This window comes from Myxine glutinosa, chromosome 3 (genome assembly GCF_964187855.1).
Source record: "Myxine glutinosa chromosome 3, kmMyxGlut1.1, whole genome shotgun sequence".
NCBI lineage: Eukaryota > Metazoa > Chordata > Myxini > Myxiniformes > Myxinidae > Myxine > Myxine glutinosa.
This window is the reverse complement of record NC_136263.1, coordinates 13,657,175-13,683,624: the sequence shown is the minus strand read 5'-3', so window position 1 is coordinate 13,683,624 and position 26,450 is coordinate 13,657,175. Positions and strand designations below refer to the sequence as shown.

General features: G+C 47.1%; 1 protein-coding gene across 5 annotated transcripts in view; it reads left to right on the top strand.

The window, feature by feature from the left end:
* DQX1 (DEAQ-box RNA dependent ATPase 1) overlaps positions 1 to 16,641 on the top strand; it is a 191,790-nt gene extending 175,149 nt beyond the window's left edge. For all 5 annotated transcript variants that reach the window (XM_068111320.2, XM_068111321.2, XM_068111324.2 and 2 more), the window contains exons 12-13: positions 642 to 862; positions 12,353 to 16,641. In XM_068111320.2, coding sequence (XP_067967421.2) covers positions 642 to 862; positions 12,353 to 12,566 — 435 coding nt within the window. In that variant the 3' untranslated portion in view covers positions 12,567 to 16,641. The remainder of the gene's footprint in view (positions 1 to 641; positions 863 to 12,352) is intronic.
* Positions 16,642 to 26,450: the final 9,809 nt, after the last annotated feature.

The window sequence follows — 26,450 nt, the reverse complement described above, 5'->3', positions numbered from 1 at the left end:
CAAGACATTTGGCCCTACGCACAATGACGACGCACTGTGAAAATCTTTTTGAAAGACATGGTTGTGTCCGTAATCTCTATAGTCTAAATACAAGTGGGACAGCCGACTTTGCATCCCCCCCACTACTCCGCTCTTCACTGAAGGAAAGACTGCTTCATAATGCAGCGCTGTTTGGCACCTTATCAGAACAGTAGTTTATTTATTTATTTATTAAGTCTAAGTCAACTCCACAGAAGAAATCCATCCATTCAATTCCGCAAATGTGATGTCATGCCGCGCAGAAACAAGCAGACTGCCAACTGAGTTATTATTTGGTTGCTTTTCGCAGAAGATGATGCAAAACTCTGGAACTACTCGTTAACAATAGTTGCTGAGTGGGCTATAAATGGTTATTATGTTAACATGGTGCCTAGTCCTGTTTAATGTTAGTCTCCTTTTTTGTTCTGCCTCCATACATTACTAACCTGTTCTTCATTGCAAAGGAACCTCAGAGTTCACGTCAGGTTCATGCAAGAGAACCACCTTACCAACCCTTCCCTAATTGGCGTGGTGTGATAACATCATCGGCCCTTGTATAACAGCAGCATCCTTTCACCTACATCCTCTCCTCCCCATAACCTCGCCTGCTTCCCTTTCTGCAGGTCGCGCGAGATGTTGATGGCTCAGGAAACTACCTTTTGGTTCCTTACAAGCACGTTGCCCAGTTGCATCCCCGGAGCTGCTATCATAGAGGCCTCAACATGCCTGTTAGCCACAATGTACCTGCTGCACCCTCCTCCTTCCCTGCTTGGGTCGTGTACCATGAGTTCAGCCCAGCAGAAGGAAACTGGCTCCACGTGGTCTCCGAGATCAAACCAGAGATGTAATGTGGGGTTTGGGTATACCCTCTTTGGTGTATAGTGCTGATAATGATGATGACGTTTGATACAAGTTTTGTAAATGATATGTCTTTTTTAGCTTACACGTTGACCAACTTCATTCAACTTTGAGAAACACTCCACCTCTTCTCAAAGATCATGTTTCCGTGCTGATATTAGATCAATAATTGTGAATTTATTGGGTCCCTGCAACCTATTTATTTTCTTGCTTCTTTCTTGCTCTTTCATCTGCAAAATAGTTTTGAAGTTTCAAAAAAAAATTAAACTTTAAAGGTTGCAACGGGGATAATGATGTTATTGAAGGCCAAAACTAAAAGTAGAGGTAAACTGTAGATCGTGAATACTGAGGTATGTTCTTTTTATTTTCTTTATTTATTTTTAACTAGGGCATGCCCGTACTATATATATATCTAAAATTATATCCCCCCCCTCTATTTACATGAAATGGTTTGGTCCAAAGCGAACGGCTTGCGAGTACGGTGACAATCCCCCCCCTCTATTTACATGAAATGGTTTGGTCCAAAGCGAACGGCTTGCGAGTACGGTGACAATCCCCCCCCCCTCTATTTACATGAAATGGTTTGGTCCAAAGCGAACGGCTTGCGGAGTTTGGTAAAGAAATCGCCATAGCGTGCACAAACGCGCAGGAAAGCGAAAGAATCGCAAAGTAGTTTTAATTAGTTTTAAAACATAGTTTAACGCCAACATAGTTTGCCAACGTGAAATAAATGAATACGCTCTCAAATGTGCCGTCCGAGGCAGAGTCTGTTCGCCACGTTCGGCACACGTGATAGCTCGCTGCTCTCTGATTGGTTGAATCGTTTTTTGGACATAGCTCGCTAACTACTTGTCCGATTAATATGAAACCTTGAAAAGGCACATCCTCGGGTCCCCAGCAATATACCTGGCAAGTTTAAAGTATATCGGACCCGTGGTTGTCGAGAAACAGCGGTCACAGACATACATACATACATACATACATACATACATACATACATACACACAGAGATTACTGGAATTATAGATAGATATACATGGGCTAAGGCTCGTAATAGAGCTCACACACACACACACACACACACACACACACGGACATACTGATGAGACACACACTGAACACAGCCACTGAGCTTGGAGGAAGTGACGTCACTACCGTCACTTCCCTGGATACGCTGGGTACCAGCAACGTCATAACAATGGCGCTGCTTTTCTTACCGTACTCAGCGGGGCATTTCCTCAAGAGGAATTTCCTCCTCCCCTTGGATGCCAACCGATGAGGCTTGTTCATTCATGTTCTCTGGTTTTCAAGCAAGGAAGCAGCACGTGCCATTTTTGAAGTCTTTGGTATGCCTTGAACCGGTCCAAACTGGATGGGTGTTTTTTAGGAGACACCATATCCTTACCGATTGGCCTTTGGCTCCCTATGGGAGCTCATCCACCCTTTGCCAGGTGTTGTTTTTGGTCCTGGTAAAGTGTCTCAGTCACCCTCCCCATGAGCAAAGCCAGTGAGGGGTGTCGGTTTAGTCACCGACAACCTGCCCATGTGGCAGGAAACACTCGGTTACATATTACCAGTGGCAGTCCCAAAAGACTAACCTGACCAAATGTTCCTCTGCATTACCAAGAGACTAGTTCTTTGAAGCAACAGAAGATGATAGGTTATTGCAGGTGACTGTTCAGTTTTGAAAGAACAAGTGGATGGGTCAAATGGATGAACAAGGTTATTGGGCATTGATGAGAGCAATGGTGGGGTGCTATGGGAGTTGGGAGGAGTTTTTTTTTTTTTTACATTTTTACAGTAGACAACTTAAGATGGTATGGAGCTTTTACTTTGAAAGACTGAGAGAGGGGTTTGGGAGACACAGGGAAAAGTGATTCGACAGGAATGATTAGAACAAGTCAAGTGAATCCACTTGGATTCCGCCCAGGTTGGCACATGGAAATTATGATGTAGCATAATTATCATCTCGGGTCAAGATTTGAAATTATGCCATGGTTTTTGTAAAATTGCTACTAGTATTCACATTATGTACTTTCACCAAAACATACATCATCATAGAAACATACATAGAATTTGGGTCCTCTGGGTCATTTGGGTCCTCTGGGTCATTTGGGTCCTCTGGGTCATTTGGGTCCTCTGGGTCATTTGGGTCCTCTGGGTCATTTGGGTCCTCTGGGTCATTTGGGTCCTCTGGGTCATTTGGGTCCTCTGGGTCATTTGGGTCCTCTGGGTCATTTGGGTCCTCTGGGTCATTTGGGTCCTCTGGGTCATTTGGGTCATTTGGGTCATTTGGGTCATTTGGGTCATTTGGGTCCTCTGGGTCCTCTGGGTCATTTGGGTCCTCTGGGTCCTCTGGGTCATTTGGGTCCTCTGGGTCATTTGGGTCCTCTGGGTCATTTGGGTCCTCTGGGTCATTTGGGTCCTCTGGGTCATTTGGGTCCTCTGGGTCATTTGGGTCCTCTGGGTCATTTGGGTCCTCTGGGTCATTTGGGTCCTCTGGGTCATTTGGGTCCTCTGGGTCATTTGGGTCCTCTGGGTCATTTGGGTCCTCTGGGTCATTTGGGTCCTCTGGGTCATTTGGGTCCTCTGGGTCATTTGGGTCCTCTGGGTCATTTGGGTCCTCTGGGTCATTTGGGTCCTCTGGGTCATTTGGGTCCTCTGGGTCATTTGGGTCCTCTGGGTCATTTGGGTCCTCTGGGTCATTTGGGTCCTCTGGGTCATTTGGGTCCTCTGGGTCCTCTGGGTCATTTGGGTCCTCTGGGTCATTTGGGTCCTCTGGGTCATTTGGGTCCTCTGGGTCCTCTGGGTCATTTGGGTCCTCTGGGTCATTTGGGTCCTCTGGGTCATTTGGGTCCTCTGGGTCATTTGGGTCCTCTGGGTCCTCTGGGTCATTTGGGTCATTTGGGTCCTCTGGGTCATTTGGGTCCTCTGGGTCATTTGGGTCCTCTGGGTCATTTGGGTCCTCTGGGTCATTTGGGTCCTCTGGGTCATTTGGGTCCTCTGGGTCATTTGGGTCCTCTGGGTCATTTGGGTCCTCTGGGTCATTTGGGTCATTTGGGTCCTTTGGGTCCTCTGGGTCATTTGGGTCCTCTGGGTCATTTGGGTCCTCTGGGTCATTTGGGTCCTCTGGGTCATTTGGGTCCTCTGGGTCATTTGGGTCCTCTGGGTCATTTGGGTCCTCTGGGTCATTTGGGTCCTCTGGGTCATTTGGGTCCTCTGGGTCATTTTGGTCCTCTGGGTCATTTGGGTCCTCTGGGTCATTTGGGTCCTCTGGGTCATTTGGGTCCTCTGGGTCATTTGGGTCCTATATTCCTATCCTATAACATATATATCTCCTATAACCTATCCTATAAATATAGATTTGATGACGTCATGTTTACACATCTGAGCGACAGAAATGAGCGACAGAAATGAGCGACAGAAATGGGTGACAGAAACTAGCTTCACTTTTGAGCGCCCGAAATTCCCAGGCAAACGCTATAACGCACCAGGTTTACAACCTGTGCGTTAATAAACAAGTGAAGGAAGAGGAGCATGTAGAAAGTGCAATAGGGAATGCAGGATCCCTTGCCCACAATTGTAAGCAGTACTCACATTTTACTGCGTACGAATTCCCTTTAAGATGCAGAAAAGAGAGAGAAAGAGACGGAACTGAAGGGTTTTGCTTTGTGGGGTATACGTCGAGAACAGGCACTTTGAAGCGGTTGACCATTTTGGTTGCATTGAGATGACTCATTGGATTCAATTTGCATTGGATTCAATTCATTGGATTGCGGTTTTGTAATAAAGGTTAATTTCCCCTCCTAGTTCGTTACACTACAACATGTAGCCTCGCTTAAGCTCAGTTATTTCTTAGTAAATGTAAGCGTAGTCGTTTCCTGTGTTAGTTTTGCATTGAGTAGGATAATGAAAATTAGGTGTCCTTATGGCACTTTGGATTGGTATTGGCGCCGAAATACCACGCGGCAGGCCTGAACAAGTCGACCGAGGCCGAAGGAAGGCGGAGGAGGAGCCATCGGTAAGCACGAGCCGCCAATCAGGGCTCGAGGGGAGTGACTTACCACTGCGGCAAAAGGTGGGGTTTGGAACATTTGAGTAGGGCTGGGGCGGGGCCATATTGCCCCGTGCCCCCCACCTGAGTTCGGAGCGTTCAGTTATGAGATCGGAGTTCAGTTCGGGGTTTTGAGATGAGTTGGAGTGCAGTTGGATTTCGGAGTTGAGAACGCGCGTGAGATTGCGTCGTATCGAGTCATACCATATGAACTGAATAACCCCGTTTTACACGAACTTGCCCTGCTCCCCGCGCTCTGCACAGTATTAATCGCGCTGTAAAAGACGACCTGCGCCGGGCCACAGACGCGCGATATTTCCTCCTGCCTGCCTTTGCCTGAATACGCGCCGTGAGGATTTTCCCTCCTGCCTGCCTTCGCTGGGATACGTGCTGTGACCGCCAGAGGGCCACGCCGGGTGAGCTGTTCCTGGAGCGACCGAAGCAGGCGCGTTCGGCGTGCGAACATTCTTCTTACATTTCCCCATGTGTGTAAGTGGGCCCATTGTCTGGGTTTAAGTATAAGATTGATTAAGTTCTGCTCTGTGTCCCTTTCCTTCTTCAATCCTTGTGAATAGTGTAAATAAATCTGTTCTTCCTTCTGATTCGACCGTTTTTGTCTTTTCCATCATTGGTCTCGCATGGTACGAATTAGATCGCTCTAATCGGGTTCTATAGAAAGGTAACAGCATGAGTCACGTGGTATGCATTCCGCTCGGGCGTACTCAATCACGTGTGGTTCGTGCGAGACTCGATCCCCGCTTCCGCTGCAGTGTGGGTACTCAAGGTACTTGTGAAATTGTCCCAAAACCCTTTTCCACGTTTGCCTGGAAGTGGCGACTCGGTCTCGCGGGTTCGATGACCCAAGGAGAAAAAGGGGCTTAATCTCCCCTTTGTAACGGGAACGGGCTTCGAAGATCTGCAACAATTTGGTGTCAGTTGAGTAGGATTTGGACCCTAAAAATTTTTTGGACGAATTGGCTCCAGATTACGAGCGAACGAAATTTAGTTGTAAAATCCAAATTGTATTCGTACCATGGCGGGGCCAAGGTGGTCGAATGCCGGTGGGGGTAGATGAAGAGGAAGAGGTGATGACCCAGGACCTGCAGGGACAGTTGGTAGTGGAGGAAGCGGAAGAGGGGGCGGCAGCTGGTAACGAAAATGGCGGCACCTCGCACGTGGCGGCGGAAGCCGAGCCCGCGGCGCCAATGGATATGGGCCTATTTATGACACAAATGATGGCCTTTATGGTCAGATCGGGTGAAGACACGAAAGAGCTAAAGAATGAAATGAAAGAAATGAAGGAGGGGCTGGAAAACAAAATGGACACCCAGAGAGATGAAGCCAGGTGTAACATGGTAAGGTTGGAAAACAAAATGGGTGATCAATTGAAAGAAATGGGGGACAAATCCACCTGTGAAAGGGAAAAAATGATGGCAGAGTCAAAGAGGGACATGGAAGAGGCAGGGGAGGACATTAGGCGTGGGTTGAGCGAGGAGGTCGCAGTGGTACGCGACGGGGTGACGCAGTGTGAGGAATGCGTGGGGAGCGAGCTTGAGCAAAGGACAGCCAAGTTGACCGGGGCTATGGAAATCGCGACGCGGGTGTAGAAGAGCCGACGATCACCGAATTGGACAAAGAAATTGTGGGGGTGCCGACGATTGTCGAGGAAAAAGAAATAATTGGGGCCGAAGAGACGGTAGAAACGGGGAGCAAATCACGGGAGAAAGAGATGGAATCCACACAAAGTCTGCATTTGCACCGTGATGCCATGCTTGCTAATTCAATAAAAAATTTGCAGGTGCTGCCGGGTAAGGAGGACCCCGAGGTGAGTGGAAAAAATGGTATGAATGTTTTTGGCGCGCTTGGGAAGGAGGCGAGACCCGGGCGTTCGTGGAAGGTCCATTGTGTGGTGTACGAGGGCGGCTGGTACGATTTGCGAAAGGCCCATTGTGCGGTATGAGAGGGCGTGCGTGGAGCGCGAGTGTGAGAAAGAGTGTGTTACGGAGTGTGGAAAAAGAGTGTGCGATGATTGAGTGTGCGAAGGAGGATTGCACACCCGAGAGTGTAGGAAAAGTGTGTTACAGAGTGTGTGCAGCAGTGCACACCAGAGTGTGTGCAGGAGTGCACACCCGGGGGTGTTACGGAGTGTGTAACAAAGAGTGTGTGCCAGGGTGTGCAACAATGAAGTGTGTGAAAGGCGTGAGTGCGCCTAGGTGTGCAGGTACAAGTACGGAGTGTGAGGGAGAATGCACACCAGAGAATGTGGAAGGAGAGTGTGCAGTAACGGAGTGTGTGGGAGGCGCGGGGGTGCCTGGGTGTGCAAGTGCGGAGTGGGTCGCGAGTGGTGAGGACGCGGCTCAAGCATCGACACCGACCGGGGTAGCGTTTAGCGGGACGGATAGTAGACGTTGGCCCCCGGTGAGTTGTGTGCTGCAGGGACCGGAGGGAATCCGTGCCGCATCGGTCTCCCAAGAACCGGCGAGCACGATTCGTGCCAGCCCCCGCACTGTATGGTTGGTGCCGTGCCGTGGCGGCAAAGGCAATCGGCGAGGTTCATGGGGAGGTAGGAGTTTTCGGAGCCGCGCACCTTGTCGCACATGCTCCGACCGTGGCCGGTTGGGTCACCGTGCGTGGGACCACGAGGCCCCGTGCAGGGATGGAACCCTGCACCTCGGCCCATCCATACCTCCCCCCTTGAATCATAAATGCCGGACGGACACCCAATACAAGTGACCAACCACCCGCATGGATCGCTCGGCCCTTCGAGGGCGAGCCATGACAACGTATTTCCACTTGGTGAGGCTCGAGTGTAGTGGACTGATGAGAGTAGTGTACCCCACGTGGGGGAATGGTGATGTCACCATTCCTCACATCCAGGGCCCATGAGCATTAGTTTAGGGGGATGGCAGTGACAGGCACATGGAGGTGCCAGCAATGGTTACCTCCATGGGGCACCGAAGCTAGCCAAGGCTTGGATAATGTTAGGGAACTAGAAGACTGTAGGGACAAAATTTAAGTAGTGACATCTGTACTTTAGAGGGGACGTAGACACTAGACAGCTTAGATGGTTGATAAAGAAACAGGGTGTGCATAGTGTAAAGGGACGACGGGGAAGTACGAGTTTTAGGGGAAGTAGTCAGCTAGATGATGCTGTGTGTGTGAGGAATTGTGTATTGAGACAAATGGAATTGTGTTGAGGTGTATGGAAAGTAGTGTGTGAGATAAATGGTGTGTGAGCACAAGTGGTGTGCAAGATATTTGGTGTGTGAAAGTAGTGGCGAGTGGAAATAATTGGTGTGCGAGATAAAAGGTGTGGAATGCTTGGTATGGGAATAGAAGGTGTGGAATGCATGGTGCGAAGGAGTGAATGGGGGGAGGTGGAACCCATTCGCGAAAGCCCGGGGTGGGTAGTGTAAAGCCAGGTAGAGGGCATAGGCAAAATTTGTTTGGATATTGACACCTGTGGTGCAGGTAGTGGAAACGTAGTGTTTTGTTGGGTGCATGAGTATGTGGAATGGCTGGGCGTGTGGCTTAATTGGGGCGTATGGTTATTGGGGCACTCCGCCACTGGTAGTTTGTCCGCCAGGTGAGGCCGCAGGTAGGCTCTGGGAGCTGGTTAGTTGTAGTGTGAGTGGGGCCTGAGGATCCAAGGGAAGGACCCGGGTTGCCCAATGCCAAGGTGGGCATCAGGGGATAAAGTGCCAGGAGGGGCCTTCCCCAGTTAGGTAGTCGCAGGAGCAGGTAAGCTCGGGTGGCGACTTCAGTGGCGGAGGTGCGCAGGTAGGTAGACCTGCTGGTAGGGCCACACGACCCAGCCCTGAAATTGTGCAAGGGCACAGAGTGAAAAGTTGTGGGAGTGAGACCCAAATTTCAAGGGCACCGCATTGTGGGCAATGGGGATTCGGGTTCTTAGAACCACATAGTTTAAAGAGGCCGATTGGCAGGGTATGACCCCGCGTAGTTTAAATGAGTAACGCATTAGAATAGTTAGGATGTGAGAAATCCCTTCGCACCATCCACTGCCAGTCATCGAGGAGGACGAAGCTCCACACCAGGGCTCTGTAGGCCATTTGAGTTGTAAGACGCATCATGACGTAATGGGACATTGTGTTTGTTCCATTCCTTCCTTCCTGGGAGTGATTGGGAGACGAATTTGGAATAGAGGGGGATATGGGAGATAAGACGTAGAGACGGATTGTAAATACAAGGAGGGCGAGGGAAGTATAGCGGGCGGTACGGACGGTTACGGACGAGCCTGCTCTGCTCGCTCTTCCGCATCCCTCGCACCGCATTACCTTGTGTTCTATGTGCCACTGTGTGCTTTCCGCTTTGCTTGTTGTGCCTTGTCTCTCCCCCCCACCCCAGGACCATTTTGGAGGTGGAACTGTGCAGCACCATCGACCTGTGCAGCATCCCTTCTGCACCTTGCTACATCTGTGCACCCGAATGCACAGCACCTTGCTGCCATATCCTTTTGCTGCACATTTGTTGCACCTGTGCAGCACTTTGCTGCACCTTGTTACACTCACTCATTCTGGACCACAGGCCTTGTGGCCTTGCACCTCTGCTGTGCAGCATTTAGCTGCAAAATCATCTTGCACCTTCGGACCACTTGTTGAGTGGCATTAATGCCACGCAGTCGGACCACATGGGAGTGGCGCTGCCTGGCAAGAAAAAAAAATGAAATAAAAGCATTTTTGTGTATTTCATTATGGTGTGCTAGGCATAAGAAGATGTGTAAGTTTAGATAGCCCTGAAGATTAAAATGGCCTGTATGCTGGTCCGGGGGCTAGCCGGTTTGATATATGCACACAGAAGAAGCAAGATGCAGGAAGCAAGTAGCAAGTGTCATGATTTATGAGTGTGTTTTGCTGTGTTTTCTCTCCCCTCCAATCTTCTCTTCCAAAAAGGACAGGTCCTGGGTCATAGAATTGTAAATAAAATTAAGTTTTGTGCTTGTAAATATAAGAATGCTGCCCACCGGCTATGTGTTTAGTTTGAAATTCCGGAAATACTCGGGTAGCTGTGGGCGTGAATCTGTTATGAAGCTGCTCAACGCAATAGGAGGGACATATCTCATGTTTAAAACTGTCGCACACACGGGTCAGAGTAAATGCTAGGGGGAACCACACCTATGTGTCACATGTAAGAGTAAGGTTAATTTTGCATGTCATTCTCTACTGGTCGTTTCATTGGTGATTCCGACTCGGGGACGAGTCTGTCGAAGGAGGGGTGTAGTGTTGTGGTTTTGTAATAAAGGTTAATTTCCCCTCCTAGTTAGTTACACTACAACATGTAGCCTCGCTTAAGCTCAGTTATATCTTCGTAAATGTAAGCGTAGTCCTTTCCTGTGTTAGTTTTGCGTTGAGTAGGATAATGAAAATTAGGTGTCCTTATGGCGCTTTGGGTTGGTATTGGTGCCGAAATACCACGCGGCAGGCCTGAACAAGTCGACTGAGGCCGAAGGAAGGCGGAGGAGGAGCCATCGGTAAGCACGAGCCGCAAATCAGGGCTCGAGGGCAGTGACTTACCACTGCATCAAAAGGCGGGGTTTGGAACATTCTAGTCGGGCTGGGGCAGGGCCATATAACCCCGTGCCCCGTGCCCCCAACCTGAGTTCGGAGCGCTCAGTTATGAGATCGGAGTTCAGTTCGGGGTTTTGAGATGAGTTGGAGTGCAGTTGGATTTCGGAGTTGAGAACGCGCGTGAGATTGCGTCGTATCGAGTCATCCCGTATGAACTGAATAACCCCGTTGTACATGAACTTGCCCTGCTCCCCGCGCTCTGCGCAGTATTAATCGCGCTATAAAACACGACCCGCGCCGGGCCACAGACGCGCGATATTTCCTCCTGCCTGCCTTTGCCTGAATATGCGCCGCGAGGATTTTCCCTCCTGCCTGCCTTCGCTGGGATACGTGCTGTGGCTGCCAGAGGGCCACGACCGGGGAGCTGTTCCTGGAGCGACCGAAGCAGGCGCGTTCGGCACGCGAATATTCTTCCTCCATCTCCCCGTGTGTGTAAGTGGGCCCATTGTCTGGGAATTAAGTATAAGATTGATTAAGTTCTGCCCTGTATCCCTTTCCTTCTTCAATCCTTGTGAATAGTGGAAATAAATCTGTTCTTCCTTCTGATTCGACCGTTTTTGTCTTTTCCATCATTGGTCTCGCATGGTACGAATTAGATCGCTCTAATCGGGTTCTATAGAAAGGTAACAGCACGAGTGACGTGGTACGCATTCCACTCGGGCATACTCAATGACGCGTGGTTCGTGCGAGACTCGATCCCCGCTCCCGCTGCGGCATGGGTACTCAAGGTACGTGTGAAATTGTCCCGAAACCCTTTTCCACATTTGCCCGGAAGTGGCGACTCGGTCTCGCGGTTTCAAAGACCCAAGGAGAAAAAGGGGCTTAATCTCCCCTTTGTACCGGGAACGGTCTTCGAAGATCCGCAACAATATATATATATATATATATATATATATATATATATATATATATATATATATACTTTTTTAAAAAACATCTGCATAAGTAATGCAATTTGCATTTCCCGTGTTGAGTCGGAGTTTTTCACACTTAGCCCCACGCAGGAATTTAATTCCTGTTTATAGAAATAGTGGATGAGTTAATCTCCAATGCACTTCTGCATATAGTTGCATGCGCATACATACGCATACATATACTTGCGCTCACATCTGGAGTCTGCCTGACATGCATGTAAGACATCGACCATTATAAATCTCGCAGTGTTAAGTGTGGAAATTTCTGAGGAGATTTTGGTTGGCTCAATAGCGCAGTGGGCTGTCACCGCGAAAGTGATGGAGGTCCTTGGTTCGAGTCCCATGTTAGAGTTTTTCACACTTAGCCCCAAGCAGGAATTTAATTCCTGTTTATAAAAATTATATATATATATATATATAATTATTTTTTTAACATCTGCATAAGTAATGCAATTTGCACTATTTGTAGACAGTGCTGTTGTTACTGGGCTATTTGGCCTTGTAATACAAAAAAGTAATTGCTCAACCAACCACAGCCATTGTTATTTTTATTTTAAACTTGACTTAATTAAGCATCAAGTTATGTCATAAGTTGGTGAAGAACTATAGTTTGTTGGATTTGATGTCGCAGGCACAGCACCGTGTTTTAATCTTTGAAAGTACTGTACTTGTTTATTTGTGTGTAGTTTAAACTTCTTTGTACATGGTTTTGATAACTTTTTTTGTCTTTATTTTCCACTATAGTTTGAAACAAAGGGTTTCAAACCTGAGGCATTGAAAACCTCAATCTCTAGGATACTCGAGGATACAAAACGTAAACTGTTCACCTGGCAGAGGTAGTCTCTCTACTGAGTGCCGTTCTAGTTTAAACTGCTTTGTACATGGTTTTGCTAACTTTTTTTTGTCTTTATTTTCCACTATAGTTTGGTGCAGTTGGCACCTCCATACTACCTGAGCAACCTTCCATCGGGAGAAAGAGATCTTTTGGAGGAAATCCGAGGGCAAGTTGGGCCTGCGATGCAAGAAGAGGGCTGCACCGTGCACGTCCCACGGGAGAGCAAGATTGAGGGAGATGAAGGCTCAGACAGGAAGAGCTCTGCCCAAGAAGAGCAGGAAGAAGGTTGTATCCTCCAGTGAAGCACGCCGCTTTCACATTGTCCAGGGTGTTTGCATTCAGTTTCTCTTTTTGGTCCAAAAAGACAAAATGAAGAAATATATATGCAATCACTTTCCAACTTTGCCTCGTTTTTACAGTGACGGTACAAGTGATGATGATTTATCACTTCCTGTCATCTAGTTTTCCAATAGCTTTTTGTAATAAGCCCCATAAAATGGGTTTATTTTTGCATCGCTCATTGGTTAACCTTTTGCTGTCTTGGTTTTCATGTTCGCTTTGTTATGTGCTCTGCTCACTTTTAGTTCCGTCCCTAAATTCCATGTTCCTTTGTGTTCCCTTCATGTTCTAAACATAATATACTGCCTTTTAAATGGAGATCCACTATGAGCATCATCTGGTTGTATCAAGCAAGTCGATGCATCGTAATTACGTCATTTCAGAGTTTTCATGACGTTATTTAATTTTGTCCTTTTTCAAATTGCTGAAATGTGACGTTTCATTCTACTGATCTCCTTGAATATCGCGCTGTGTGACTGATGTACTACATGTAGTGCTGGGACTCTTTATAAAATTATGGCATTGATGTTGAGCATAAGGCCTAACTATCTGTGGAGGAGAGGCGTCATTACAGAACTGTAACGAGCAGTCGAATTGTGAAAAATGGATCTATAAAAGAAAAATTGCACTTTGTTATTGAAACCATTTGTGATGATGTGGGTCTGGCCAGCCGGTCTGTGAAAGACTTGGGCCATAAACGTTTCCCAGCCGAACCCTCAAGAAGATGATAATAATTGGGATTTTTCAAGTAGTAATATTCGTATTCATGTTAGTAGTCGTAGGCGTACATGGGCCTGGGCTGCACACCTTTTTGAGTGTTGCCCAGTGTGTAATAGTGCCGCCCCCTATTGGCTAATGCAGTCATTTTGTAATTTATTCAGCGTGCCGGTGATAATTTGCCTTCCTTTTGTTCAACGTACGTTTGAAGGATGGCGCACTCACTGATTCCCCGCCTCGTGTGCGAAGCACTAGAGTAAAGGTTTATAGCTGGATCGCGATTGAAACCCAAGCTGGACAGCTAGCTCCAAGATGAGTGTGCTCCCCTGAGCTGTCCGGCCAAGCCCAGTGCATCTTTTAAAATGCACATTGCCCTTTGTTGGTATTCCTCAGGTTTTTCAGATGCAGGCTGAATTTTGCAGATGCAGGCTGAATTTTGCAGATGCAGGCTGAATTTTGCTGATGCAGGCTGAATTTTGCAGATGCATGCTGAATTTTGCAGGTGCAGGCTGAATTTTGCAGATGCATGCTGAATTTTGCAGATGCAGGCTGAATTTTGCAGGTGCAGGCTGAATTTTGCAGGTGCAGGCTGAATTTTGCAGATGCAGGCTGAATTTTGCAGGTGCAGGCTGAATTTTGCAGGTGCAGGCTGAATTTTGCAGGTGCAGGCTGAATTTTGCTGATGCGGGCTGAATTTTGCAGATGCGGGCTGAATTTTGCTGATGCGGGCTGAATTTTGCAGATGCAGGCTGAATTTTGCAGATGCAGGCTGAATTTTGCAGATGCAGGCTGAATTTTGCAGATGCAGGCTGAATTTTGCAGATGCAGGCTGAATTTTGCAGATGCAGGCTGAATTTTGCAGATGTTTGATTTTTTTTTTAATTCCTATTTTATAGTTTGTATCAGAATTACTTTCATTGTTCTTTGAAGTGAAAGGCGCCACTTAGTGGATGCTACGCTGGACGATTGTATACCCTGGGGTGTTGATCATTGTGCCATACTGGAGTCCATTCAATAGAAGTGTTCAACTCGATAATATTGCACAAGATAATCCGTGGAAGTGTGCTTGGGCTCTAGATAAACCACTTAGTGAGTCAATCTGCAACTGTCTTTGGGTGATCTGACTTTTAATTGCAAACACTAAGGTTAGATTAATTTATTTATTTTATGTCATTTCTCGTTCATTCGTTGATGTACGGATTCTCATGTTTCATTCAAATTGAGCTGCTCTGCTTGGCTGCTCTTGTGATCAGTGGAATTCTTTTTTCTCCACAATATTTCTCAATGCCTGCCGACTCTTTTTATTTCTTTTATTTTTGTAATTGCATTTTAATACGGGAAAACAATTGCACAGGTAGAGTCAAATTTGTTTACATGTGGGAATTGTAAAAGTTGCCACTTTTTTAGAACATTGACTCTTCTTGGTCGTTGCCTTGTATTCCATTTAAATTATTTCTTCTTCCTGTTTAATCACTTTACTAGTTCCTTTTCCTGTTGGTAAATTTCCTCGATACTTTAGAGACTTGAACTCTTCGGTGTGCGAGTGAAAGTGTTCATGTCGAGGTCCCAAAATGGACGCCCAATTGATCGGAGTGGCAGCAATAGCTGCCCGAAGATCAGAAAATATCCGGTTTCATGAGAATGTTTTAACCATTTTGGCATTTAAATCGAATCTTTGTTCCTGCTCATGATGCGATGTAAATACGGAGTAACATGGTGCTTTCCATTCTTATTTGAGATTACTGTCGGCCTCTGAAGCTAGATACTGAACTTGCTTGTTACGTGGAGAGAAATTGCAAATCATTGACCCCAAACTCTCTTACCCTTCTTCCAACCCTTTATTAGGCTTCCAGTGAGGTTCCCACTGGAAGCCTTTTGGTCTTGTAAGGATTATTATTCTCACACATTTTGTGAGAATAATAATCATGCATCATGAATTTTGTTTTTGCAATTTTGACTTACATTGGCTGCCATTGCCTATTACATCATAACCGTTAAAGATCTACTTCTCCAGAACCGCTGAACGGATCAATGCAAAATTTTACAAATATGATTGCCTCGCCAAGGGGATAAAAGTTTGCGAGAAAAAACGTCATCGATCACGTGGTTTGGTGGCTATATTGGATTTTAAAATAAAACTTCAAAAATCCACTTCTCCGAAACTGCTTCTCCGATCGATATGAAACTTGAAAGATATGTTTACATACTGATGTGGGAAAAATATTTGTAAACTGACGTCATCAGCCACGTGGTCTGGCAGCCCTCTTGGATTTAAGGGAAAAATATTTGAAAATCCATATCTCCAGAACCACTCAACGGATCAATCCGAAACTTCATACGTATGATTGACTTCACATGAGGATTTTTTTTTTTGCGAACCTTGACATCATCAGTCACATGGTATGATGGCCAGCTTGCATTTATGGAAAAAAATGAAAATCTATATTTCCAGAACCACTTAACCGATCCAAACCAAAATTTACAGATATGATCGACTACCATGAGGAAATTTTATTGAAAATGACGATGTCATCAGTCATGTGGTATGGCGGCCATTTTGCCTAAAAGCCTATCATCACTGCTCACAGTTCTATTTCTGTATATTCCATGTATTCGTATTCGCCTTCCCTCCAAACCTCCCTTCCACCACCCAAGTCTGCCTTTTCCACCTTATTTCTTTCCCTTACAAGATGGATCTTAGGGTAAGGGCAGGTGATTGTGTGTTAAATGACAGGTGGGTAACAGTTGGACAAAATAAGCAAGGGAATGGGAGAACAGGAGGTTAGAAAATAGAGTACTCCACAGTAAGAAGATTGGGTTTTGTAGGGTTAATGGGGGAAGAAAAGATTATGGATGGAAATGGGGGATGACATGCAATGATGGTGTACCTTCTGCTTGAAGAAGAGAAGATTTTTTTCCTTTTTTTTTTCCGGATGAAATTGCTGGCTTCGCAAACAAGCCAAATTGCCAAAAATATTAGATCGTTAGATTTTCTGTTCTAGGCACTGCATCTGCTCAAAAAAGCCGTCGATAATTTTACGTTGTTATCGTGTTGCGGCAATCTGCAAAATCGTAACCAACCTTCCTTCGAATTGTTTTTCAGTGGCACATAATAAATTTACCTGCAGGGAAATTATGAAATGCTTGGAAATGAATCTGCTGTGCAAAGCGTGTAATTGTATTTGGGTTTGAGTTTGGGTTTGGATGGAAAAGCCCATTGGGTAATGAAAGCACGGGATTGTCCTGTGCACATTTTACAGAAACGCTGTATTTTCTTTTGAGGTGTGCACTTTTCTGGAATTAAATTTGATGAATATTTCATTCCCTGTGATGTGGTGTTCAGTACGAGGATATTTCGCTTTTTAAGCACATCCGCACATTTTACACTTTTAGCCTCTGTGGACATAATGAATATTATATGTTGATCCCTCACCCAGTCCCTTATAAATTTGGTGTAATGATCAATTCAAACTGGTTTTAAGAGGCAGTTGTAGCGAGATGGATCATCTCTTATGAGGGGATGGTGGAGTGAGATGGAGAATGATGAGGAGAGCTGGGAGATAGATGAGGAGGAGTGGTGGTTTCAAGTAGAAATTTCATTTTTGACTCATTTCATTGTGACACGTTTCACTGTGACTCGTTTCATTGTGACTCGTGTCATTGTGACATTTATTTATGACTCATTTCAATGTGACTCATTTCTTTTCTTTTTTTTTTCTTTCTTTTTTTTTTTCTTCTTTTTTTGTATACAGGATCGAGGCTCGTGAAAGAGCTAACATTTATCACACAAAAAATCAAAAGACACACAAAACATATAATAAGGGTAGCGGTAGACAAGATGGGGAGAGAAGGGGAAGCACACAATAATAAGGGTAGCGGTGGACAAGATGGGGAGAGAAGGGGAAGCACATAAACACAACATTTGAGAGCAGGGACATCGGAAGATCTGTGGGAGGGCTTGGGGGGAGGAGTCGTGGGAAGGAGGGGGCGGTGGGAGAAGTATAAAACACAAGAACACTGCAAGGACTTCCAGGAAGGAAGTTGGTATTTCAAAAAAGTGAATCTGGGGTGAAATTAGCGGGGGTAGAAAAGATCAAGGTTTTGGATGGGGGAAGATAAGAGATGGTGGTGAACAGCTGTTTTAAAGACCTGGAGGGAGGAGTGGGATTGAAGAGAGTGAGGGAGTTTGTTCCAGAGGCGGGAGAAAAGGGGAATGAAGGAGTGAAGGTGAGCAGAGAGTCTTGATTTTGGAAGTTTAACCATAAGAGGGTTGCAGGCAGATCTTGTGCGACCTGCAGGAATATTTAGGGGACAGCCCAGAGAGAGCTGGGGGAGCAAGGCCGGAGAGGAGTCGGTAGAAGACAGAAAGACCACCAACCTGCCTGCGGTGAGTAAGTGAAAGGCCCTCGGAGTTAGCTTCATCGCGGGAGATTCCAATGATTCTGAAAGCTTTGATTTCAACAGTGTGAAGCCGAGCTGGGTGTGAGGCAGGAGCACCTTCCCAGAGGGGAGAAAAGTATTCCATTGTGACACGTTTCATTGTGACACGTTTCATTGTGACACGTTTCATTGTGACACGTTTCATTGTGACACGTTTCATTGTGACACGTTTCATTGTGACACGTTTCATTGTGACACGTTTCATTGTGACACGTTTCATTGTGACACGTTTCATTGTGACACGTTTCATTGTGACACGTTTCATTGTGACACGTTTCATTGTGACTCGTTGCATTGTGACTCGTTGCATTGTGACTCGTTTCATTGTGACACGTTTCATTGTGACACGTTTCATTGTGACACGTTTCATTGTGACACGTTTCATTGTGACTCGTTGCATTGTGACTCGTTGCATTGTGACTCGTTGCATTGTGACTCGTTTCATTGTGACACGTTTCATTGTGACACGTTTCATTGTGACACGTTTCATTGTGACACGTTTCATTGTGACTCGTTTCCTTGTGACTTTTCATTGTGACTTGTTTCATTGTCACTCATTTCATTGTTACTCATTTCATTGTGACTCGTTTCATTGGCACTCATTTCCTTTTCCTTTTTATTTTCTTTTGCAGACATCTAAGGCTCATGGAGGAGCTGTAACTTGAACCATGCAGACAAATACACAGACAACATCGTACTTGATTTCAGACAAACGCAGTACCTGACTGAGGTGGGGTGGTGTCGGAGCATCCCGGGTCACTGGGTACGAGCAACGTCACCTCATGACGTCACTTTTCCCTCCACAATCGGTGGAGAAATGGAGGTAAAATCAACACCCTACCTCCCTCCTTCCCCCAACCCTCATGGGGTCCTGACCCACGGAGGTTATTCGTCCGTCACCCTCTCAATATTGACCATCAAGCGAGGAGGAAGCTCATGTACCACTTTTAAAGTGTTTGTTGTGACTCGGCCAGGGTCAGAATTGAACTGCTGAAGTCTCCCAGACTAGTTAGAGTGGACACTCGAAACATTTTGGCACAAAGTTATTATTAAGCATTATTGCACATTTCCTATTAGATTTAATTAATTTTCAATCGGATCAAAAGATTTACAAGTTTTGCGAGGAAAAACTCGTTAAAGTGATCACATGCATCGAGATCAAACTGAATGTTGCAAGTTACGGGGGACGTAAATATGAATTTTTGAAAACTAAAAAAAATAAATATTTGTATAAATAAATAAATAAAATTGAAAACGAGACGCCAAATTGAATTAAAAATCCACATTGTGGAAAGGAATACACAAAAGTTGTTTCCACGACTCACCTTTGCTTGTTGATAATTGGCACACCGCTGCCATGTGAATACATATTGCCCTGATTACTCCAAACTGTTTTGGAAGCAAGCAGGCACACAAGGCCTTGTCTCCTGGAGATGCATGGCAAGCTTGTGTGATGTGAGCAGAATACCAACGCGCTGGATGCTCCAGCCATGAGTATACTTAGGTGGGTGATACGTGTGTGTGTGTGTGCGCGTGCGCTGGTAGGATGGCTTATTTATCACACACACTCACCTCTAAGCTGTCTAGCCTGGGTTTGAATTCCGACCCGGCTATAAACTGTCATCCCAGTGTTTTACAGGGTGGGCGATTCATAAATGTGGGTGTGCCATCCCTGGGATGGACGGTAAATGGACGTCCGGTCTGCTGCCATTAGTTGGTGGCAGATAAAGATCCGGCGGTGTCCTTCGTGAAGTGTAGGCTCTATTGCCGGCACCATGACCAAATTACTGCTGGAAAGGCAATGGCAAACCACCCAGTATAATGCTTACTGAGAAATTGCTTCAGCAACACCAACGCTCTGTAACAGAGGATGGTACTCGTACATCAGATATTAACCAATGTCTACAAATACAAGTATGTGGTCTATGAAGCACTAATAGACTATGCATTGACTGTTTGGTGAAATACTTGGTTTTTTTTCTTTCTTTTTTGTATATAAGATCGAGGCTCGTGTAAGAGCTAACATTAATCACAAAAAGACAAATTAACACATAAAACATAAGATAAAGGGAGCGGTAGACAGGATGGGGAGAGAGGGGGAAGCACACAAGCACAACGGGAGATCAGGGACATCGGGAGATCTGTGGGAGGGAGAGGGCTTGGAAGGAGGAAGGGGTGGGGGTGGGAGAAGTATAAACACAAGGACACCAAGGACTTCCAGGAAAGAAGTTGGTATTTCAAAAAAGTGGATTTGGGGTGAAATTAACGGGGGTAGAAAAGATCAAGGGTTTGGATGGGGGAAGACAAGAGATGGTGGTGAACAGCTGTTTTTTAGACCTGGAGGGAGGAGTGGGATTGAAGACAGTGAGGGAGATAAATGACAAATGTATAATGACAACTTCAACGACAAATATATAATTTTAGATTAGAGGATCTTTTTTGTCATTGGCAAAATAAATATATAGAATTGATTCAGTTTTGATAATAATGCATTAGTAGAGCTTCTTTATTATTATTTACGAGCTGGGACTACCTGGTGCTGCCCTGGGAGTGAGGGGTGGAATTTACAGACTTGGCATTTAATATGGAATATTTTTTTGTGGGGGTGAACTTACTTTTCAAGATGTCTTAGAACCAAAAGTTCATTGGAATTATATTGAAATTATTCTAGATTTTGTTAATGTGACCTTTAAAAGAAACAAAAACCACATTTGACATTTCGAAACAAATAAATTGATCCTTGAAAGTGATGTAAACTGATATCGAACTCAATTCATGGACAGTACTGTGTTAAACATCTGTACGTTTTCCAGAAGTGTCTCTTTATTTTGCACATTAGCCAAAAAATTTTTAACAAAAACAAAAGTTCAATTACGACTGGGATTACGGACAGTAAAATTACAGTTCAGTACTTCGTGTAACCCCCACGAGCATTCAGGGGAGCACGTACACGTTGAGGCATGCTGTTCACGAGATTTGCCAAGGTTTGGACAGGAATCGCTTGCCATGCAGTGACAATAGCCTGCTGCAATTCACGCACAGTGGTCGGCTGCTGGTCGAAGTGGTCGATTTGACGCGTTAATTCTTCCCACAAGTTCTCTATAGGATTCATATCCGGGGACATGGCAGGCCACTCCATATGCTCTACACCACGGTCAACAAGAAAGTGTTGGATCATGCGAGCATGATGAGGCCGTGCATTGTCATCTTGGAAGACAAAGTTTCCTCAAAAGGCTGCACGAGCAAATGGAAGCAATGTTTCTTCCAGAATGGCCCTGTACTTGAACTGGTTCAGGTTTCCATTCAGAACAACCAGGTCAGTTTTGCCCCCTGCATGAAAAGCAGCCCAAACGGTCAGCCCATCACCTCCAGCTTGGACTCTTTGCACTATACAATCTTCGTTGTCGGCTTCATGCACTTGTCTGCGCACTCGGACGCGGCCATCTTGACGATAGACCAGAAATCTAGACTCGTCACTGAAGATCACGTGATTCCAGTGTCCTGGCTGCCATTGACGGTGCTCTCTGGCCCACTGCAATCGGCGCTGGCGGTGTTGTCTGGTCAGGCGTGGCTTTCTCAGGGGACGCCTGGCACGATAGCCTGCTTGAACCAGTCGTTGGTTGACTAGCCTTCTGGATACAGGCACATTTGTCAGTTGCTGCCACTCAGCCCTAAGCCGATTAGCTGACTTGGTCCGGCCATTGCGGGCTAACCGGTGCAGCTGGCGATCATCCCGCCTTGTGGTTCTGCGGGGACGTCCTGGCCTCGGTATTGGAGTAGGGACACCCCTCTGAGCATTTCGTTTCAGGATCTTTGACACCTGACCTTGAGTGATGCCATACTGCCGAGCAATAGCACCCTGTTTCATGCCGTAATTTCGTAAAGCCACCACTCAATGACAAACAGCATTGTCGAGTTGACGGACCATCTCCAGAGGAAGCGGCAATAACTTGGAGATGTGCAGCAGTTGTTTTCCACTAATACAGAACGCAACAACCCTTGTATACCCGACTGTGAAGCCAATCATCAAATGCACCTGTCCGTACATTTTGCCATGCCACCTGTGATATAATCCTGTTGTTGACTTCTTGCTGCGACAGAATCAGTGACATGGTTCTTTCAACAAATAAATCACCAAAGTGTAAAAGAAACTCACCAGATTGATATACTGAGTTAAGAAAGTAAACCCAAGTCAAGAAAAAATATATATATTCCATATTAAATGCCAAGTCTGTATTATTGGGTTGATGAAATTTTTATTTTATTTCCATGGCCAGGGTCAGAATGTACTGGAGTTGACGTTTAATTTATTTCTGTACTGCACTCAAAGTTTGTTACTTGCGAAATCGAAGCTGCACAGGTATATCGATTGGTCTGGCTCGTTATTACTTGGCAAAATAAATTTTGCGAAGTATGTTGATCAGTTCAGTTAGTTTGTTTATTGCAAAATCGAAGATTTTTCAAGTATATTGGTCGGTTGCGTTTGTTATTCTGTCTGTTTGTTTGTCACTCGCCTACAGGTCACAATTCTAAACCGATCGTCATGAAACTTCAAGGTGTAGCGCTCGTCACAACTGAGAAGCCTTTTGATTTTGAAGTCAAAGGTGAGGTTTTGAGGTCAAATTTCTAAAATCGCCATTTTCATCCGATTTACTTGGAAATTGAACAGCACTTGCACATTGAGTCACGAACTAGCAAAACCAACTATTTTTGAGGTCAAAGGTCAACTCAAGGTCAAACTTATAAAATCATCCATTTTCATCTGAAAAATCGTCACTTTTCATCCCATTGACGTGTTTTGATAAAGATCGTCAATTTTAATCTTGATAAAATGGACAATTTTCTGGATCAATGGCAACCTTTTTTGGGGAGGGGGGGCGATTTTGCAAGTATCGTGCTCTGCATGGCATCTTCTTGTTTGTTTGTTAGTCCGCTCGCCTACAGCCCAAACCGCTCAACCGATCGTTCTGAAACTTTCGCAGATTTCGCAAAATTGATCGACGCACTATGGTGTGACGTTGCAAAAATGTAAAACATGTTTTCGGTAATAACTCCGGAACCCGGAAGTTGTATCAACTTCCTGTTGACACCAAAATGTTCTCCGTTGAATTTTCAACTTTTTAATTTTAACTTAAGACATAACACCAACAGATTTACCAAGCATATGGACTTGAAGGTTTGCCTGTCAACGGTTTAAAGCCCATCTTGGCTGATATCTCGGAAACTAAGAATGCTGAAGCAAAAATAACGATATTTTCAACCTCTGGGATTAGTTAGTACACATCAGACAAATACACATCAGACAAACACACATCAGACATGATTGTGAATGGACTTCATTCATTCATTTTTTTACCGTAGCTTGGGGAATGAAGATCCATTTTTCATCTGATTTTGTTCATCAGGCAATCCACAGGTAAGCTCATTCCCTCTTTGCCTCATTTCCCATCCTTGGCAACGGAGGATTCACTGCAACAGTGTTTAATTCAATCTGTTTCACCAAGTGTCGCTCTGAGTGATTTCTAGTTCGGTCTATCTGTTTGTCTGTCTGTGTCATTCACCTACAGGTTACATTTTCACTCCGAACTTCACGTAACTTTACCACATTGTAAAAGGTAGTCACAGGCTGGTAGCCTATTATTTTTAGGTCAATAGGTCAAAAGGTCAGGTCACAGATTGTTAATTCTCATCCGATTGACTTCATATATATATATATATATATATATATATATATATTGTCGCGTAATCCCGCTCTGTGAAGACCGGGAAATCACGGATAGCCAAAGCCAGCTTTAACTCCAAAGGCGGTCAGTTCAAATACGGATTTCACTATATATGCGAGAGAGGAAGAAGAAGCTGGAAGCCTTTACCTGTCGGTCCTGCGCAGCAGCTCCGATCCTGCAGGAAATAAACTCAAACAAAAACGGCTTTTATGTACAAAAATAAACGCCGGCTTTATTAAACGAAATGCCGGTACAATGAAAACGCACGATAATGAATGTCCTATATTGGGACGTACGCACACCAGACTTACACACGGAGGAAGGGATAATTAAATGAAAAGAACCGTTGTGTGTGTGTGTGTGTGTGTGTGTGTGTGTGTGTGTGTGTGTGTGTGTGTGTGTGTGTGTGTGTGTGTGTGTGTGTGTGTGTGTGTGTGCGCGCGCATGTAGCTCAATCGGATGATGTAGAGATATCAAATTAAAACTTAAACAGCTTATTCGTACGTTCGTGTAGTCTATGTGAGTAAGATTTCGTCAAACTTAGTCAAATGTCAAGGTCATCCAAAACATAGAAAACACCTGTTAGGCCGTTGTTAGAAAATGTTACAACCAAATTTGTTATCCATAACAATCAATCAATCATTTAAATACTTGATAGGCCAAATTGCTGTTGCCATGGCAACTGTTGTTTATTTGCACCTTGCAGCTATCGTGCTATGCATGTCTTTATTGTTTGTTTTATTTTGAAGGAGCTGGGGCTCCCACGTCGATCAGAAGAATGGACGCGACAAAAAGCTGGAATTCATCTGAGTTGCTTTATTGAAATCAAACACTCAGGCACTCTCAAAACCCGTTTATCGGTCAGCAATATATATCTATTAACCCAGGGGGTTTGCCCAGGCCCGGCGCCAGGGGGCGTGGCCCAGCGTCCTGGCTGCGGCCTGGCAAGTTGAGGGCGAGCCTGCCCGGGCATGCCCGGGCATGCCCGGGCGTCCCGACCGAGGCCTGGCAAGTTGAGTGCGGGCCTGCCCGGGCGTCCTGGACGAGCCCGGCATGGTGATCGCTCCGCGTCCTTGATAGGTGCAAGGCGATTGTGAACACCCAGCGGCAGCCGCTACACACGTCCCCCCAGAATCGACTTGCACCGGCAGGGTCAATTTGAGGGGGGTCCTGATGACCCGGCCGAAGCGACCCCTGGCGGGTCGTGGGAGGGGGTCCGGTGAGGTGGTGGGCGGTCGAGTGGGGGGCACCGTGGACGGGGGGCGGCCTCGCCGCGGCGGAAGGGCCACCCGTGGTGGGTGGTCGACGTCCACGTGCGCCGGCTTGAGGCGGTCCACTGCAATCCGGTCCGACCTGCCGCCGATGTCGATGACGAACGACTTGTCGTCCCGTCGCAGCACCCGGAAGGGCCCGTCGTACGGCGGCTGGAGTGGCCACCGATGTGCGTCGTGACGCACAAAAACATACTCCGCTGTGCGGAGTGCTGGGGGGACGTAGGACTGGGGGTCACCGTGGTGGGATGTTGGCACGGGGGCAAACCGTCGGGCGGCCTCCTGGAGGTCCGAGCGCTGGTGAGCTGCGGACCAGGGACTGGTAGCGTCGGGCACGAATTCGCCCGGGACGCGTAGCACCTGGCCATAGACAAGCTCGGCGGTGGATGCCTGGAGGTCCTCCTTGGGGGCCGTGCGAAGGCCCAAAAGGACCCACGGCAGCCGGTCGGCCCAACCGCCGTCTTGAAGGCCGGCCATGAGCGCGGCCTTCATGGAGCGGTGGAATCGCTCGCACAACCCGTTTGCTTGGGGGTGGTAGGCCGTAGTACGGTGGAGCTTGACCCCCAGGTTGCGGGCGACCGTGCCCCACAGCTCGGAGGTGAACTGTGGTCCGCGGTCTGACGAGATGTCCGCCGGTGCGCCGAAGCGGGCGACCCAGGTGGCGATGAAAGCCTGCGCCACGTCGGCGGTGGTGGTGGAGACGAGGGGAACGGCCTCCGGCCACCTGGTGGTCCTGTCCACCATGGTGAGCAGGTGTGTGAACCCCCGTGACGGGGGGAGGGGGCCCACCAGATCCACGTTGACGTGGTCGAAACGTCGTTCGGGCACGGTGAAAGGTGCCAGCGGGGCCTGGGTGTGTCGGTGGACCTTGGCCCGTTGGCAGGCCGTGCAGGTGCTGGTCCAATCGCGGACGTCCCGACGAAGGCCGTGCCAGACGAAACGCGCCGACACCAGCTTCTGGGAAGCTTTCCGGCCCGGGTGGGAAAGGCCGTGGAGGGAGGCGAAGATGCGGCGTTGCCAGGTGACGGGCACGATGGGGCGAGGCTGGCCTTGGGAGACGTCGCAGAGCAGGACAGTGTCCGCGCAGGGGATGTCGGCCAGGCGGAGGCCCGTGTCCGCCGCCCGGAGGGCTTGCACAGTGGTGTCGGTGGTTTGGTCCGCCGCCATAAGCGCAAAATCCACGCCCAGGTGGACCGCGTTCGCGCTGGCCCGGGAAAGACAGTCGGCCACGGCGTTGTTTTTGCCGGCGACGTGCCGGATGTCCGTGGTAAACTCCGACACGGCGGAGAGGTGGTGCTGTTGGCGGGCCGACCATGGCTCCGTGACCTTGGCCATGGCGTAAACCAACGGCTTGTGGTCGACGAACGCCGTGAAAGGTCGGCCCTCCAGGAGGTGGCGGAAATGGCGGACGGCCAGGTGTAGACCGAGGAGCTCCCGGTCAAACGTGCTGTATTTGAGCTCGTTCGGCCGGAGCTGCCAGCTGAAAAAAGCGAGTGGCTGCCAAACCCCGTTCACCCATTGCTCATGTACGGCGCCCACCGCGTAGTCGGAGGCATCCGTGGTGAGGGCGATGGGAGCGTTGAGCACCGGGTGAGCGAGCAGTGTTGCGTCGGCGAGGGCCCGCTTTGAGCGTTGGAAGGCCGCATCCATTGCTGCGGACCAGGCGATGTCGTGCTTGGCCGGCTTGCCCCGGAGG